Below are 18217 nucleotides of genomic sequence, written 5' to 3'. Positions count from 1 at the left end.
AATTTGCTTGGGTTTTAAACTGAATGAAAAGGAGAGAGCAGGCTGAGTACTCATCTCTCTCTGCTTCCTGACTGTCGATGTTACATGACCAGCTACCTCAGCCATTATCATGACATCTGTGATTCTGTGTGCCCTTAAACTGAGAACCACATCACACCTTTCCTTTCCTGAGTTGCTTTTGTCAACAACACTACAAATAACTACAACAAAAACATAACCCCTAGGACTGGAGAGATGGCTCAGCGGTTAAGAACACTGACTGTTCTTTCAAAGGTCCTGAGTTCAAATCCCAAAAACCATATGGTGGCTCACAACTATCTGTAATGAGATCTGATGCCCTCTTCTGGTGTCTGAAGACAGCTACAGTGTACTTATATATAATAAATAAATCTTAAAAAAAATAACCCCTTGACAACTTTTCAGGGTTACTTTGGAGTCAAAGGACAAGTTCTCATATGTGGCCCAAGACATTTCTCTTTTAATTTCTTTGATTGCTTTCTTCACTCCATCACCCCAATCTAAGGACCATCCTGTGCTGGTGCCAACTATGTTGTTTGGTTTATCATGGAGGACAGTTCAGTTTTCAACAAGATTAGTACCTTGATATTGACCACAAGAAGATAACTCCAGTGAGTTGATAGAACATGGCATTGCTTCATTTTTATTCCTGGTACTAGTTGTATTTGCTGGAGCAGCGTTTTAGACAGATGCCTTAAGTGCTGACATATTAGCTGAGGCAGTGTTTTATAGAAAATCTGCATTCTAAGGTACGAAGTGTTAGAATCCTCATGGTAAATTCATGCTTATAGTTTTTGAACATCAGTGTTTTTAATCCTGTGGTCATCAATTATTTAAATATTTGCTTAACAAACTGATTAATTAACATAATAATCTCATCATTCAGTGCTAATAATAAGGGAACATCGCATACAGAATTCGTGTTTCCTGTTTCAGCATATTTCCTGGGTATCTGATTCAAAACCAAGCATTTGCTGGTAAATGGATTGAAAGGCATGAAAAAGTAAGACTGTGAGGAATTCACTGAACAGAGCAAGCAACAGAACAGAACGGACCAAAAGAATTCATGACCCAAAATAATCAAATACATAATATAATTATGGAAAATACTGACTATATACATGAATCTGTTTATAGCAAGATTTCAGAGTACACTCTGTCTGTACTATGTATCATATAATTTAAAATCATACATAGAATAAGTAGATTAGAATGTAAGAAATGCTTAAGTTGTATTACACTATTTTCTTCACTCTTGTTGTTTTAAGGTTTTCTAAGGTCTCTGAGAAGCATCCTTACCAATGAAGTATATGTTATATTCTTGATACTGACGTTGCTACAAATCAGCAGCTTCATTGGCTCCTTTACTTACCTGTTCAAGTTCATAGAGCAGCAGTTCGGCCGGACAGCATCTCAGGCCAACTTCTTGTTAGGTAAGACAGACTGCTTCATAGTTTGCTTCACAGATGATATATAAACTGAGGATATGACTGCTCAGTGGTTTGGTTTAGGGAATGATTTTTATTGTAGATATTAGTAATAAAATGACCAGAGACATATTGGGGGTCCAGAGCAGAAAGAGAAAGAAGCAAGACAGCAGGTAAGCTGGAGGAGGTTTATAGGGAGGTAAGAAAGGCTAAGACAAGCATGAACTTGGTGATGTGTGACAGGTACCTGGGCTGCAGAGGGAGCCTGGAGGCCAGCTCTGCTATGTGATAGGCGCCACTGGCCTTCATTTGTTCTTTCTGCCACTGAGAAGGGAAATGACTCCTTTGGTAGAGGGGAATCTCAAGTTTCTAAAGAATACAAGTTTTTACCTAATCATCAGAAGTCTTCCTATAATCTGGGTGGAGGCCTTTTCTGGATATTTGGACTGCCTTTTGGAGTTTGGAGGATCAGAGTTCCCACTGGACCTGACAGGTGGTGCACTTCTGAGGATGTCCCCTGGACAGCTGCACCCACATACACCCCACCCATTCACACACACACACACACACACACAGACACACACACACACACACACACACAAACACACACATGCACACACACACACACACACACACACACACACACACACATATATATATATATATACACACACACATACATAAAAATGAAATGATCCCAAATTTAAAAAAAAAACAAAACAAAACAGTTTTAGACTATAAGGCTTGGTCCATTGTCATTATTTTCTATGGTCAGGTGTCCCTCATAAAATTTATCTACTCAAAGGCAATGTCTAACATCTGTTACTAGGAAATGAGGCCTTCTTATTTAATTACAAGGTTTTTCTCCTATTTCCAGGAATTATAACCATACCTACTATGGCAACTGCAATGTTTTTAGGAGGATATATTGTTAAAAAATTCAAATTGACATCGGTTGGAATCGCCAAGTTTGTATTTTTCACCTCCTCGGTGGCCTATGCGTTGCAGTTCTTATATTTTCCTCTACTCTGTGAAAACAAGCCATTTGCTGGCCTAACCTTGACCTACGATGGGTTTGTATATATTATTTTATCAACAGCATGGTGTGTTAACTCCAATCAGAATCCTAAGTGAGAGAACAGTAGGCTGAAAACAGTTTCCATTAAATGTTCAGTTACTTAGGATCATGATTTATACATTCCCCAAACAATCACTGTTTAAGATATCCCAAGAGCAGGGTTTTTTTTTTTAATTTATTGGATATATTTTTATTTACATTTCAAATGTTATTCCCTTTCCCGGTTTCCTGTCCATAAGACCCCTATCTCCTCCCCTCCCCTTCTTTATAAGGATGTTCCCCTCCCCATCCACCCTCCTTCTCACCCCACCCTGACATTACCCTAAACTGGGGGTTCCAACCTTGGCAGGTCTAAAGGGCTTCTCCTTCCTTTGGTGTCCAACAAGGCCATCCTCTGCTACATATGCAGTTAGAGCCATGGGTCAGTCCGTGTATAGTCTTTGGGTAGTGGTTTAGTCCCTGGGAGCTCTGGTTGGTTGGCATTGTTGTTTTTATGGGGTTGCAAGCTCCTTCAGCTCTTTCAATCCTTTCTCTAATTCCCCAACTGGGTCCCATTCTCAGTTCAATAGTTTGCTGCTAGCATTCGCCTCTGTATTTGACATGCTCTGGCTGTGCCTGTCAGTAGATATCTATATCTGGTTCCTGTCAGCATGTACTTCTTAGCTTCATCAACCTTATCCATTTTTGGTGGTTGTATATGTATGGGCTACATGTGCGGCAGGCTCTGAATGGCCCTTCCTTCAGTCTCTGCTCCATATTTTGCCTCCATATCCCCTCCAATGAATATTTTTGTTCCCCCTTTTAAGAAGGAGTGAAGCATCAGCACTTTGGTCGTCCTTCTTGAGCTTCATGTAGTCTGTGGGTTATATCATGGGTAGTTCAAACTTTTGGGCTAATAGCCACTTAACGGTGAGTGCATACCATGTGTATTTTTCTGTGATTCGGTTACCTCACTCAGGATGATAATTTCTAGTTCAATCCATTTGCCTATGAATTTCATAAAGTCACTGGAACTGGACAAGGCTGCCCACTCGCTCCCTACTTATTCAATATAGTACTTGAAGTCCAAGCCAGAGAAATCAGACAACATAAGGAGGTCAAAGGGATACAAATTAGAAAAGAAAAGGTCAAAATATCACTATTTGCAGATAATATGATAATATACTTAAGTAACCTCAAAAGTTCCACCAGAGAACTACTAAGCCTGATACACAACTTTAGCAAAGTGACTGGGTATAAAATGAACTCACACCGATCAGTAGCCTTCCTCTACTCAAAGGCTGAGAAAGAAATTAGGAAAATGACACCCTTCATGCATGATAGTCAAGAATAACATAAAATACTGCAGTGTGACTCTAACCAAGCAAGTGAAAGATCTGTGTGACAAGAACTTCAAGTCTCTGAAGAAAGAAATTTAAGAAGATCTCAGAAGATGAAAAGACCTCTCTCCCATGCTCATGGATTGGCAGATTCAATGCAATTTCCATCAAAATTCCAACTCAATTCTTCATAGAATTAGAAAGAGTGATATGCAAATTCATTTGGAATAACAAAAAACCCAGGATAGCGAAAACTATCCTCAACAATAAACAGACTTCTGAGGGAATCACCATCCCTAACTTCAAGCAGTATTACAGAGCAATAGTGATAAAAACTGCATGGTATTGGTAGAGAGAGAGGCAGGTAGATCAGTGGAACAGAATTGAAGACCCAGAAATGAGCCCACACACCTATAGTCACTTGATTTTGACAAAGAAGCTAAAACCATCCAATGGAAAAAAGATAGCATTTTCAACAAATGGTGCTGGTTCAACAGGAGGTCAGCATGTAGAAGAATGCAAATTGACCCATTCTTCTTGCCCTGTACAAAGCTTAAGTACAAGTGGATCAAGGACCTCCACATTAAACAGCACTCAAGCTAATAGAAGAGAAAGTGGGGAAGAGTCTCTATCACATGGGCCCTGGGGAAAATTTCCTGTACAAAAAAACAATGGCTTATGCTCTAAGATCAAGAATCGACAAATCAGACCTCATAAAACTGCAAAGCTTCTGTAAGGCAAAGGACACTGTCATTAGGACAAAATGGCAACCAAAAGATTGGGAAAAGATCTATGCCAATCCTACATCTGATAGAGGGCTAATATCCAAAATATACAAAGAACTCAAGAAGTTAGACTCCAGAGAGCCAAATAACCCTATTAAAAATGGAATACCGAGCTAAACAAAGAATTCTCAGCTGAGGATTATCAAATGGCTGAGAAGCACCTAAGGAAATGCTTAACATCCTTAGTCATCAGGGAAGTGCAAATCAAAAGGACCCTGAGATTCCACTTCACATCAGTCTGAATAGCTAAGGTCAAAAACTCAGGTGACAGCAGATGCTGTCGAGGATGTGGAGAAAGAGGAACACTCTATTGTTGGTGGGATTGCAAACTGGTACAACCATTCTGGAAATCAGTCTGGATTTTCCTCAGAAAATTGGACATTCCACTACCTGAGGACACAGCTATACCTTTTCTGGGCATATACCGAAAAGGTGCTCCAACATACATCAAAGACACATGCTCCACTATATTTATAGCAGCCTTATTTATAATAGCCAGAAGCTGGAAAAGAGCCCAGATGCCCTTCAACAGGGGAATGGACAGAGAAAATGTGGTACATCTGCACAATGGAGTACTACTCAGCTATCAAAAACAATGACTTCATAAAAAAAAACATTTCTCATTTAAAGAAGAACTGTGTGATGTGGACCATGCCATTGGTTATGTCTACCTCTGTTGCCCCTGGACAGACATACAGTTTTTGTAACCAGCAAGGCCTGGACATTATCTCACTGACTCTCATGACTTAAGTTTGAAGATTTAGATTACCAAACTCTCAGTCTTACCCACAGCATTCTTGGATAGGTCGTGAGTAGACAACATTCACAGCCATGGCTGAGGAAGTTTTATCTAGCATCCATGTAAACAAATACCTGTACAAGGGACCAATCCCTCACTCAGAACTTGATTTTCATTCTTTGTGAATTGACTCTGCTACTCTCCATTGTAATTAGACATCCTGATACCTCAGGTGTAATGTGCCCTTTCTTTTCTACTCTTATCACATAATAAAAGGTATTCCTGGCACTTCATCTTCCTAAAGCTGTGCAGAACCCTTATTATCTCCTAGCTATAGCTAGAAATTTAACAAGGCTCTCACACCAGTAACATGCACCAGTCTCTAATCAATTCTCCCAATATCAGAGTATTCTAACTCATGACCATTTTTCTTCTTTTCCCTTCCTTTTCCTCCCGTCCTCCCTCCCTCCATCCCCTCCCTTCCCTTCCCCTCCTTGCTATGCCCTGCCCTCCATCCTTTATTCTCTGTCTCTCTTTGACTTGTGTCTATCTACCATATATCTCCAGAATGAACCCAGTGGACTCTCACATAGATGTACCACTTTCTTATTGTAACTCGGACTGCAGTTGTGATAAAAATCAATGGGAACCCATCTGTGGGGGAAATGGAGTCACTTACATTTCACCTTGTCTGGCAGGATGCAAATCTTTTCGTGGTGATAAGAAGCCGAATAACACAGTGAGTATAAGTTTTCATTTTCTCACTTCTCCTTGTTCATAACTTCACATTCAATTTCATACTCATCACATCTTTGTAGAGCTAAGATACAAAAATAAGTTCCTATATAATTTACACTGGGAGGTTAGCAAACTTCATATGAACTTCTGCTTTGAACCATCAGATTTTTCTGTTCCCTGAATTTAATTTTGAGATTACTTCGCTTCCAGTTTTTCATTTTTGAGACTTAGAATATTGCCTTTTGTAGTTTGTAACCTTGATGTAGTTAGGGTTTTAAAAACGTTTATGATATAAGCATCTAACTGTCATAACTAACGACTTTATACCTCAGATGCTAAAGATGAATCTCTTTGGGGGGAGGGTTGTTTTTAATTTTTTTCATTTTTATTGGTTATTTATTGACATTTCAAGTGTTATCCCCCTTCCTAGTTTCCCCACCACAAACACCCTATCCCCTCTCCCCTATCCCGGAGCCTCTACGAGCATGCTCTCCCACCCTCCCCCAACTCCTGTCTCAATACCCTAGCATTCCCCTAAACTGGGTCATGGAGCCTCCACAGGAACAAAGGGCTCCCCTCCCAGTAATGCCCAATATGGCAATCCTCTGTTACATATCCAGCTGAAGCCATGGATGCCTCCAAGTGTACTCTTTGGATGGCAGTGTAGTTCCTGGGTGCTTCGGGGACCTGGTTGGTTGATATTGTTGTTCTTCCTTTAGGGTTGCAGACCCCATTCAGCACCTTCAATCTTTGTCGTAACTTCTCCATTGGGGTCCCCATGCTCCGTCCTATGGTTGGCTGCCTGCATCTGCATGTGTATTGTTCAGACTCTGGCAGAGCCTCTCAAATGACAGCTATATCAGGCGCCTGTCAGCAAGCTCTTCTTGACATCAGCAATAGTGTCTGAGTTTGGTGTCTGCAAATGGAATGGGTCCCTAGGTGGGGCAGTCTCTGGATGGACTTTCCTTCAGTCTGCTCCACTCTTTGTCTCTGAATTTCCTTTAGACAGGAGCAATCCTGGATTGATATTTTTGAGGTGGGTGAGCGCCCTCATCCCTCAGTTGATGATTGTGCCTATCCACTGGGTTCTATCTCAAATTTGTTGGATATTTTGGCTAATGTCCTCTCTTTTGGGTCCTGGTAACATCTTGGGTCCCTGGCATCTGGGACCTTCTAGTGGTTACCACAGCTCCTCCTCCTCCTCCCACTGGTACTATCCTACTTTCAAATTTCCCACCTCTGTACTTCTTCTAATCTTCTCTCATATCTGAATTGGTCCCCTTTTTCCCTTCCCTTCCTCTCTACTTCCCAGATCTCTCCCTCCCTCTACTCCCATGATCATTTTCTTCTGCATTCTGATTAGGATCTTAGCATTCACATTTTGGTGTGGTCTTCTTCTTGGGTTTATATGGTCTGCAAGTTATATGGTGCGTACTCTGAGCTTCTTTTTGGCTAACATCCACTTATCAGTGAGTGCATACCATGTGTAGGTTTTTTGTGACTGGGTTACCTCATTCAGGATATTTTCAAGTTCCTTCTGTTTGTCTGCAAATTTTTTGAACTCATTGTTTTTAATAGCTGAATAGTACTCCATCGTGTAGATGTACCCCATCTTCTGTATCCTTCTGTTGAAGGGCATCTGGGTTCTTTCCAGCTTCTGGCTATTATAAATAAGGCTGCTATGAACATAGTGGAGCATGCATCCTTGTTATATGTTGGAGCATTTTTGGGTATATGCCAAGGAGTGGTATAGCTGGGTCCTCAGGTAGAACTACTTCCAGTTTTCTGAGGAACCACCAGACTGATTTCCAGAGTGGCCTTGCCAGTTTGCAATCCCACCAACAATAGAGGGAGTGTCCCTCTTTCTCCGTGTCCTTGCCAGCCTCTTCTTTCGCCTGAGTTCTTGATCTTAGCCATTGTGACTGGTGTGAGATGGAATCTCAGAATTGTTTTGATTTGCATTTCCCTGATGACTAAGGATGTTAAGCATTTCCTTAGGTGCTTCTCAGCCATTTGATATTCCTCAGCTGAGAATTCTTTGTTTAGCTCTGTACCCCATTTTTAATAGGGCTATTTGGTCTCTAGGGTCTAACTTCTTAAGTTCTTTATATATTTTGGATTTTAGCCCTCTATGGATGTAGGGTTGGTAAAGATCTTTTCCCAATCTGGGGGTTGCACTTTGTCCTATTGACAATGTTCTTTGCCTTACAGAAGCTTTTCAATTTTATGAGGTCCCATTTGTCAATTCTTGATCTTAGGGCATAAGTCACTGGTGCTCCATTCAGGAAATTTCCCCTTTGCCAATGTGTTCAAGGTTCTTTCCCACTTTTTCTTCAATTAGATCCATCATATTTGGTTTTATGTGGAGGTCCTGCATTCACTTAGACTTGAGCTTTGTACGAGGAGATAAGAATGGGTCAGTTTGCATTCTTCTGCATGCCAACTGCCAATGGTGCCAGTTGAACCAGCACCATTTGTTGAAAATGCTGTCTTTTTTTCACTGGATGTTTTTGGCTCCTTTGTCAAAAATCAGGTGACCAAAGGTGTATGGGTTCATTTCTGGGTCTTCAATTCTATTTCATTGATCTATCTGCCTATCTGTGTACCAATACCATGCAGTTTTGGTTTTTAATCATGATTGCTCTGTGGTAGAACTTGAGATCAGGGATGTTGATTTCCTGTTTTATTGTTGAGAAAGGTTTTTGCTATTCTGGTTTTTTTCTTATTCCAGATAAATTTGAGAATTGTTCTTTCTATCTCTGTGAAGTATTGAGTTGAAATTTTGATGGAGATTGCATTAAATCTGTATAAAGATGAATCTTAAATCATCATATAGACAAAACTTACAATTTTTATGATTTTTGTGACTCTAACCCTGGGCTCCCTGAACTTTTGACTTTTCAAGAAACCGTCCTGACTTCATGCTTGCCCGACTGCCCAATTTTCATGTGTCAACTCCATGTTTCCTGAAGGTAGCTCTTTATTCAGATAATCTAGCATCCTTTTAACATACACCTATTATAAACCATGACATGACACCTTCCTTTTCATTTAAAACACACTTTTCCTTGTGAACTGTTTGTTATCCTAAGTCACCTGCTGACTCCAAAGCATAGAAATTACTTATGGCATTGCACATACCAATAATTTGTTCGATATCTCACATAGTTGGGAAATAACCTTTTTCATTTTTTCCTAAAACAAATATGGGTATACAAACAGTTACTGTTGTTATGGTTTTGAGACAGGATTTCTGTAATTGGTCTTTGTCTGAACTCAGGATCCCTCTGCCTCATCTTCTTAAGTGCAGAATTACAGATGTGCATTACCACACTTGGCATGATCATGCTTTTCACCACACCCCATTTGTGTGTGGCTCAATCCATTTATAAAGCTGGTTCTCATTTCAGATTTTGCCTGCTGTCAAACTATCAAATGCCCTCATTCTCCACACAATTTTTCCTAAAGGCATGTGCCTGGCAGAGAGCAGAAATTTTTAAATAAAGGACATAAAAGCAATATAGAAAGAAAAAGTGAGAAGACAATTATGAGAAAAAAAATTGTTTGAGTGAAGAACTTATGAATAGTTGTAGACATTAATTTATTCAATTATGTTTTATAATCTTGAATTTTAAATGGATTATGAATTAGGAGCAAATTTCATTTTTTTGCCCAGAAATAAATACAGACAAAATTTCATCTTTCGATTATTAAACAACAATGCTTTCAGAGGTTTTAAAAACAGTAAACACTTTTGCTAGAATGGAAGCACTCTTTAAATATATAATGGGACATATGTATAACACTGTCACGTTTTGCAAACACATTCTGTAACATTTCAAAAACTGTCTTTTAGGAGTTCTATGACTGCAGTTGTATCAGCAGCTCTGGAAACAACTCAGCACGTTTGGGTGAATGCCCAAGAGACAAATGCAAAACCAACTATTACTTTTATATAATTCTTCAAGTCACTGTGTCCTTTTTCACTGCAATGGGAAGTCCATCTTTTATCTTGATTCTGATGAAGTGAGTATACTTTTTTCTATGTGTGTGTTTCTGTGTGGGGTGCATATGTGAAGTGTATGTATGGGTGACCAGTTAGAACTCAGTTAGTTATCTTTGCAATCAGTCTTCAAGCTCCTTCCACCTCCACTGTGGAAGCCAGATTATCTGCCTCTGAACTTTCAAGGATCTGCTGCTCACCTCTCAGACCACAGATGGGAACATGGATGAGTTCTGGGGACCTACACATTGATCTTAACATTTCTAAGGCAAGAGATTTACTGATGGAGACTTCTCCTCATCCTGAGTATAAAGTGTTAAGACCTATTTATTAGTCATGTATATTAGATGATAAATATGTTTACTGACTTCTATTGTCTTACATTTGGGACCTAGGCTCACATCTTGTTCCATTTTAATTATATAAGAAGACATATTCTCATGATTATTTCATTAGTTCAATACTATAAATAATAAATTGCATATGTTTCTTTAATTAGGAAATCTAGATTCTGTGAGGTCTTAGCTAGACACTTAAAATATAGAGTTAGTAGGAATTGTCCCAATTGTAAGTATCGCTCTTTAAGTTTAGAAGAACTTTTATGTTCAGTTCCATTCTGCCATAGGAATCATTTATGTTAATGAAAGAAATACATTTGGAAGCCTGACAAGCTTAAACTTCAGTCAAAAGTAATATTTCTAGGATGGAGAGATGGAGTATCAATTAACAGTGCCTACCATTCTCCCAGAGGGTCCGAGTTCAGTTCTCAGCACCCACCTCAATTATCTTACAATCACCTCTAACTCCAGCTCCAAGGGGTCTGACACCATCTTCTAAGCTATGAGGGCACACACCTGGCATACACAATCACTGACATAAATTAACAAAAGTAAATCATATTAAGTTTTAAAATAGCAATAATATTTGAAAGTTTTAATTTACCCATGGAATAACTTTTGATCCAACCTCTTGTAATAGCTTATAGGGTTAAGAAATGAATGTATAAAAAAGAGTGGAGCTCTTCAGTTTTTAGTCAAATATTTATGTAAGATCTTATTCTTGAAGAATATTCTAAGGTAAGTTAATAGATAAGTTCTTGTGGCCATACATCCCAGAGTATAACAGCAAAGGCCGTCATGAATCAAATTATCATTAAAATGATAATTTTAAAATTAGATATATTTATTTACATTTCAAATGTTAGTCCCTTTCCCGGTTTGCTGTCCATAAGCCCCCTCTCCCCTCCATGATCCTGACATTATAAAGAAAGTGTTGCTATGAAGATGAGGATAATGAACCTAGTTTAAGGCAGGATAGGTGATTGGTTCAAGGGCACATCTCAAAAAAAGGCGTCGTTCAATCCCATGATCTAAAAACGTGGCTAGATGAGCGTTTTAGGAGAGAACTGGATTCATGCTTTAAACCATGACACTGAAAAAGCTAAAGTGTTTGGAAAGAAGATGTAGCTGATTAGCTGGGAGTGCTGTGGAGCAAGTGGCGTGGGTGTCCAGGGAAGGGAGCAGGTCCTAGAAGCTCCATTTGACTAACTTATTCATAGTTGCATTTAAACTAAAAACGTGTGACACTTGTATGCTGATCTTCAAAAGTGTATTTATGTGAGCATAATAACCTGGGTTAATATCTCTTTATAGTTTTGAACTCTGTGTTGATTAAAAGTCCCCAGAGGCCAAGAGAAAGGAGAAAAGGTTTTAATTGTCATTTAAATGAGGATAAACATTTAAATAGCATCTACACTTGTTTAAATTCTATTCTGACCACATATTACATTAAGGTGTTTCCCACGATCAGTTTGTCCCATTAAATATGAAATATTGCCTATTTATAAGGAGGACATTTCTCATTTATGAAAGATTCACTAAGATGTGCAAGATCTCCTCAAAATAAACAAAAGTGTTAAATACAAGTGCCCAAGAAAAGGGTGTTTCAGAACTTATTAAAACTTAAATTCCAGTGATGTGAATCAGCCAAGAAATGAGGAGAGCTTTATGTGTCACAGTCAGTCTGGCATCACATGCCTGAGCTACCTATCCTATTGGGTTTCTCAGGGGTCACTTAAAAAATCATCCCTTAAAACAATGTAGGACCTATTATCAAGAAAGAAGATAATGGAGGATGAGTTTAGATTTGATTTATTATATCAAGCAGATGTTGCTAAGAAATTAAATAAGTTAGAAAACACATGTAGCTTCTTGGGGATCTTTCTCATCATTCTGAGGCATGCACACTGGACTGAGATGCTCCACACGAGAGGCAAGGTAGGAATTACACTTACCGATAAGTGCACTATACTCTAATGAGTGCACCAGTGTTCCCACAAGTAAGCACGCTGGTGAGCGAGCACGCAGCTAGAATAGAGGGATGAATAGGGGTGAGTGTCCATGCCCATGAATGGGCTGCCTATGTCTACACATGTGTGTGGCTGTCTGTGCACAGTATTCTGCCACAGTTTTCCTTCCTAAAAGTTGTTGGAGGTATCCAGCCCACTTTGAAGCAAACATTAGTCCTGTCAGCAAGCCCTCCCCATTCCCATGTAAGCTAAGCTTTGTAACATAGATTACAAAACCACATTACCTGTTGTGTGTCCAGTACTTAACCCAAATCTACCCTGTAAACAACAGCATCACTGAGGTACAAGAGATGGTATAAAAATACCATCTCTTCCTTTTCCGAATCCCCCTTGATAAATCTGTTTAAGAAAGATTTCAATGACCAAGCCAAGTTCTACTTCCTGCCGACTTTCTTCATCTTACTTACAAAAATAAACAAAACATGATGAAAACCCAAAGGATCCATCTCCCGAATTACCAGCATACCTTTCTGGCCCCTGAGTACAGTGTGCCCCTTGCTGGGCTGACACCACCCTTCAACAACCATCCTGCATTTAATGTATCCTAATAATTAATCATGATGTTTGAAATCCCTGTTTAATTGTATAAGCTCCCTTGAAAAAGTTTATTTATTTATTTATTTATTCATTAATTTTTGAGAGAGGATTTCACTATGTTGCCCAGGCTGGTCATACACTATACCGTTCAAGTGATCTTCCTGTCTCGGCCTCCATAATCCCTAAAGTTAAGAGGGAGCAACCAGCATTCTAAAACATCGTTTAAAGTCCTCAGTAAGTGGTATCTTTCCTGCAAGGACTAAGGATCAGTCACATTTCAAGAAAACTGAAGTTCAAAGAGCTAATACATATTGGTTACTCATAAAACACGAGGTTACCTCTTGTCAGGAGAGGTGAAGTGGTCCCTTCCACCTGACTGAATGACATACCTACTTAGCCCTGTGAACAATTACACATCAAGTAGTTTAAGGCAATTTAAAGTATAGCATCAGTTTAGTATTTCAGTAAAAGTATTTAAGCAGAAGTAATATTCCACCCACCCAGTTTTCCACATAATTTCATTCTCATCAATATGGGTGGGATTTTTAAATGCAAAAAGATCAAAATAATTCCATAATTATTCCATAAATACATTCCATATATATGTTTTATAGTACTTTTTAGATATAAGAATGTGTTTCTTTTTTTGAAGATTTAATTTATGTTTTGTTTCTGTGTTTGTATGTTTGTATGTATGAGTATACCTGTGTGAATACAGGTACCTGGAGAGGCCAGAAGTGTGTTTCATCCCCTGCAGCTAGAGTTACTAGAGGTTGCGTGCTGTCTACTGTGGGTGCTGGGAACTCAAAGCTGGTCCTTCAGAGGAACAGTGAGGACTCTTAGTGTCATGCCACTTCCCCAGCCTTGAATGAGTATGTTTCTAAGCAAGGTGATAACATGTTCTCTACTTTTAACAGTTACATACATGGAAGTCCAGAATGCATACATTTCTTGACTCTTCTGGTTACAGTATAACTTTATGTACAAAGTTAGTAGACTTCTCTTACTTCACCACAGTAAGGAAGCAGGGTGTGTGTTGAGACCTATACCCAGGTAAAAGCATCTGGTCTTTTCTTGGTCTATGGCTGAATGGGCCACACGAAACCAATGTCTTTGTAGGCATCATAAAGTTGACCACAGATATTCTCACAGCATATTTACTGAATAAAACAGAAAGTGTAACCAGGCTTGGTATTTCACACCTGTAAGCTCAGCACTTTAGGAAGCTGAAGTAGGAGGGTTGCTAGGAGTCCAGGGTCAGTCTTGGCTAAAGAGTTTCAACTTTCTGTACTCTCTTGAAATTATAACATGGCGAATCCTTGTCCCTCAGTGACTTGTCTCTTCATAAGCTGTGAATGATACCTTTATAATATATGGGCCATTCCCATGGGAGTTTTCACCCAACCATAAAGACAAGTAACATCAGCAAACACTTTAAGTTTAAACTCAAATTACCATTTTGAATACATTTAAATGTTATTATTTTTGCTTTTATCTTATTGCAGGAGCGTCCAACCTGAATTGAAATCACTTGCAATGGGTTTCCATTCACTGATTATTCGAGCACTAGGTATGGTACACACATCAAATTTAGGAAACAAATATTCATGTTAAGCTTAAAAGCAGAGCATAAATATGTTTTGAGCCCAAGGAAAGTATAAAGGTTTAAAAATCACTTCTATTTGTAGTAAACGAAAGCAGTAGGATATACAAGAAACCAGAGAGACATGAAAGATAATTTGATAGTTAACTGCAAAGTTGTGGCTAGACTTAGGAATTGTCCTGTCTGTACAATATTATATCACAGATTTTGGCTGTTCCTTTTCATTGCAATGACACATGCTTCTTTTAGTCAGACAGAGCAAAGGGCCATCTCCACGCATTGTGCTTCTAGGTAATGTGTCTTGTGTGTTGAGTTAGGAATTGGGCCAATTGGAGACTTCACAGAACAAAACCCAAGGCTGACAGGCTGGCTTCCTACTGTCTGGTACTGGAGAGCCCAGAGCCTTTATCAGCAACTAAGCATGTGAAAGGGAAGAACTCATGCTCTAAAATGTGTCACCTTGGATGAAGAAAACATTTTAATTAAAGCAAAACTCAAGAAGTTGTGACTTTTATGTCAAGATTAGGTTCCTAAGATTAGGATGTATTGATAGAGATCCAGGGAAGCATCTCTCTCCCTTGTAACCATTCACTCCTAAACATCGGTTTCTTCTTTCACAACTGCTCACTTAACCTTTAATAAGACCTATATACATTAAATGCTAATATGTAAATAAACAGAAAAAAGTAAAAATTACTTACCTAGGGGTAGGGCATAGAGCTAAGCAGAGGCAAACACTAATGAAAAGATTGTAAAGATCAGCAAAGGAATTAGGGGGGTGTCTATCCTAGGGAATCTTCGCAAGCTAAGAAACATAGCCTTTGCTGACAACAGTGGGGAAACTTTGTTCATGATGTGTGTAGGAGACACAACCTTGGATGCTCAAAAGGAAAAAGAAGAGTTATGAATATGAGAGAAGAGGTGAGAAGGAGGAAGCAGAGGAGAAGAGGAGGAGGGGGAGAAGGGAAGCCTCTCTGGAGTTCACTGTGTTTCTCCAGGAGGAAGGATCTATACATTCCCTGTCTCCAAAACCCAAATGAAATTCCACATATTTATCTGCCTCCAAAACCAATGTGCCGTGTACCTAGAACACACATGAATGGCAAAGGAGGAACTCAAAGAATAAAAGTAATTCCTCTAGCATCATAAGACAAAGCAAAGGGAATTTGCCCTCATAGTTAGGAACCATAGCCTCATCAACCCTAAATGCTTCAACAGGGAAAACATAACACTAACCACCATACTTGTAATCCAAAGCAACTGTCTTCCACACAATACGACTGAACCCTACGAAGCATCTTTCAGTACACTGAACTGAGGAAGTCACTTGGAAAATAAGTAACTGTAAACAGTAAATCCTAGTAGAGACCAAGCAAGGCTGAGTTCCTTACCTAAAACATTTGATTTGCTTTGACACGCAAGTAACAGCACATGGAAAATATATATTGATATGTACTTTTCATTTCTCGAGTGATGGCCCCGACTTTTTGACACATGAGTATTCTAACTCATCTCCTCAGACCAGTTTTTCTTTGGCTACATTGGCCTCCACGATCAGTCCATTGCCAACTCCTCGCTCTCAGACAGCTGGGATAAGAGGCTGTAAGGGTAGCCCGGTGGCTCACAGCATGTATTGCTCTTATCGTGTTCAAGGTTCAGTTCTCATCATCACCTCAAACGGCTTGCAACTGCCTGGACTTGAATTCCAGGGGATTGATACCCTCTTCTGTCCCTGTGGCACTGCACTCACAACCATGGACAGATACACACATAAAAATTAGTTAAAATGTATCTGTAGAAAAGGAGACACGAAGTTCTTTAAAATGAAACCAGTAACATTGTAAAAATCACCTTCCTATGTAATGGCAGCTGAGTTTTACTCATCGAAAATAGATAAGAATTTGAACGAAATTGCTCCTGAATGACACCTTTACTAGCACACTCCTCCAGTCTGTGGTCAGTTTAAGAGCCAGGTCAATTTCAGAGCTGATTGAAACAGAAGCACTTTCTTCTCTGCACCACACATGAGCTCTCGGGAAGCCCTGAATTGTACTTTTGCATACAAAAGTCCCATGACTGAAGGTTAGGCCCATGGCTGAGGCTGTGCAACCGGAACACAAAAACAAAATTTACCAGCAAGGGCCCTGAAGTTGAACTGCTCAGAACACTCGGAAAGATATTTAAACAAATGCAAAATCAGTGGAAGGAAAATGGTGGGTCGTAGAGTCAGATGACGCCAAAAGGAGGAGCTACTCTGAACCAAGAAGCCACCATTCCATGGTGGAGATGAGGCTTGTCTGGGAAGAAGATCACAGCTTGTCTGGGGAGAGTCCTAGTGTAAGAGTTCTATTTTTAGATAGCCTTTTTTTCTACCTTTGAGCACTTTAACTGTATTTTTTGATAATAACTTTTATTTATGAATTAGCGTGGACGCATGATTTTTTTTTTTTTTTTATATACCACCTGCCTACAGTACCTCCCAGAAGGAAGAACTGGGACTGGAACTGAAAGTGCAGGCAGTGAACTTCTTGATAAAGATGCTGGAGCCCACACTGTTGCTTTCAAGAGCAGCAAGCACGCTAAACCATTGATTCTTCTCTCCAGCCCCCGTTTTCAGTTTACTTCAATGTCTTGAACGAGCTTCCGCCTTTATGGGTTTGGCATAAGTCCTTTTATTCACTTGTCACAAACCTACAAGTCTAGTCCAATTATTCCAGGACATTCTGGTGAATTAAAAAAGAAACACCTGACATTTGGACATGTCATTAAATAGGTGTTAATTAATTTGTATTTGTAAGAACATACCTTACAGGCATGTAGAATTCCTTATTCATTATGTGTTAGGGATAGAGATAGGCAAAAGATGTATATGATGTTACACATCCAAAGATGGTATAATCTGTGAAAAAAATCTATTGACATTAATTCTTGCATACATTCAAGCAGAAATAAAGACATTATCCCAGAAAGTTCCCAGATTGTCATTCTTCACTGTGTATCAATATGATATAACACCTAAGTTTATTTTAAATGCTTGTCTTGGGTTGATAGATTTTTCCTCTCATGTTTTAGGAGGGATTCTAGCTCCAATCTATTATGGGGCATTCATTGACAGAACGTGTATTAAGTGGTCTGTCACCAGCTGTGGAAAACGTGGTGCATGTAGGCTATATAACTCCAGATTATTTGGGTGAGTTGTCATAAATGTACTTCATTAATTGATTTTATCTTTTGACTATATTAAGTGTTAAATTGTATCATTTCTTTTATAATTTTTAAATTTATATGAGAGCATTTATCTACATGTATGTGTGTGCCCCACATATGTGTTGCACCCATAGAGGTCACATGGAGTTAGATTATTTTTTTAAATTTTTTATTAGATATATTTCTTTACTTACATTTCAAAGGTTATTCCCCTTCACAGTTTCCTGCCCGTAAGCCCCCATCCCCTCCCCTCCCCCTCCCCCAAATGGGTATTCCCCCTATACATCCCCCTTATTGCCCCCCATATTCCTCTGCACTGGGGGTCCAACCTTGGCAAGACCAAGGGCTTTCCTTTCCATTGGTGCCCCAACAAGGCTATTCTCTGCTACATATGC

At 39.3% G+C, this 18217-nt stretch overlaps 1 protein-coding gene across 3 annotated transcripts in view; it reads left to right on the top strand.

Annotated features, from left to right (window-relative positions):
• Slco1b3 (solute carrier organic anion transporter family member 1B3) overlaps positions 1-18217 on the top strand; it is a 54783-nt gene that overhangs the window by 29816 nt on the left and 6750 nt on the right. For 2 of the 3 annotated variants that reach the window (XM_032905481.1, XM_032905480.1), the window contains 6 exons: positions 1287-1451; positions 2323-2518; positions 5934-6105; positions 9961-10130; positions 14518-14582; positions 17688-17805. In XM_032905481.1, coding sequence (XP_032761372.1) covers positions 1287-1451; positions 2323-2518; positions 5934-6105; positions 9961-10130; positions 14518-14582; positions 17688-17805 — 886 coding nt within the window. The remainder of the gene's footprint in view (positions 1-1286; positions 1452-2322; positions 2519-5933; positions 6106-9960; positions 10131-14517; positions 14583-17687; positions 17806-18217) is intronic. The other variant, XM_032905482.1, reaches the window with a different exon arrangement.

This window comes from Rattus rattus, chromosome 6 (assembly GCF_011064425.1).
Source record: "Rattus rattus isolate New Zealand chromosome 6, Rrattus_CSIRO_v1, whole genome shotgun sequence".
In the NCBI taxonomy this organism is placed as follows: Eukaryota; Metazoa; Chordata; class Mammalia; order Rodentia; family Muridae; genus Rattus; species Rattus rattus.
This window is presented reverse-complemented; position numbering and strand designations above follow the sequence as displayed.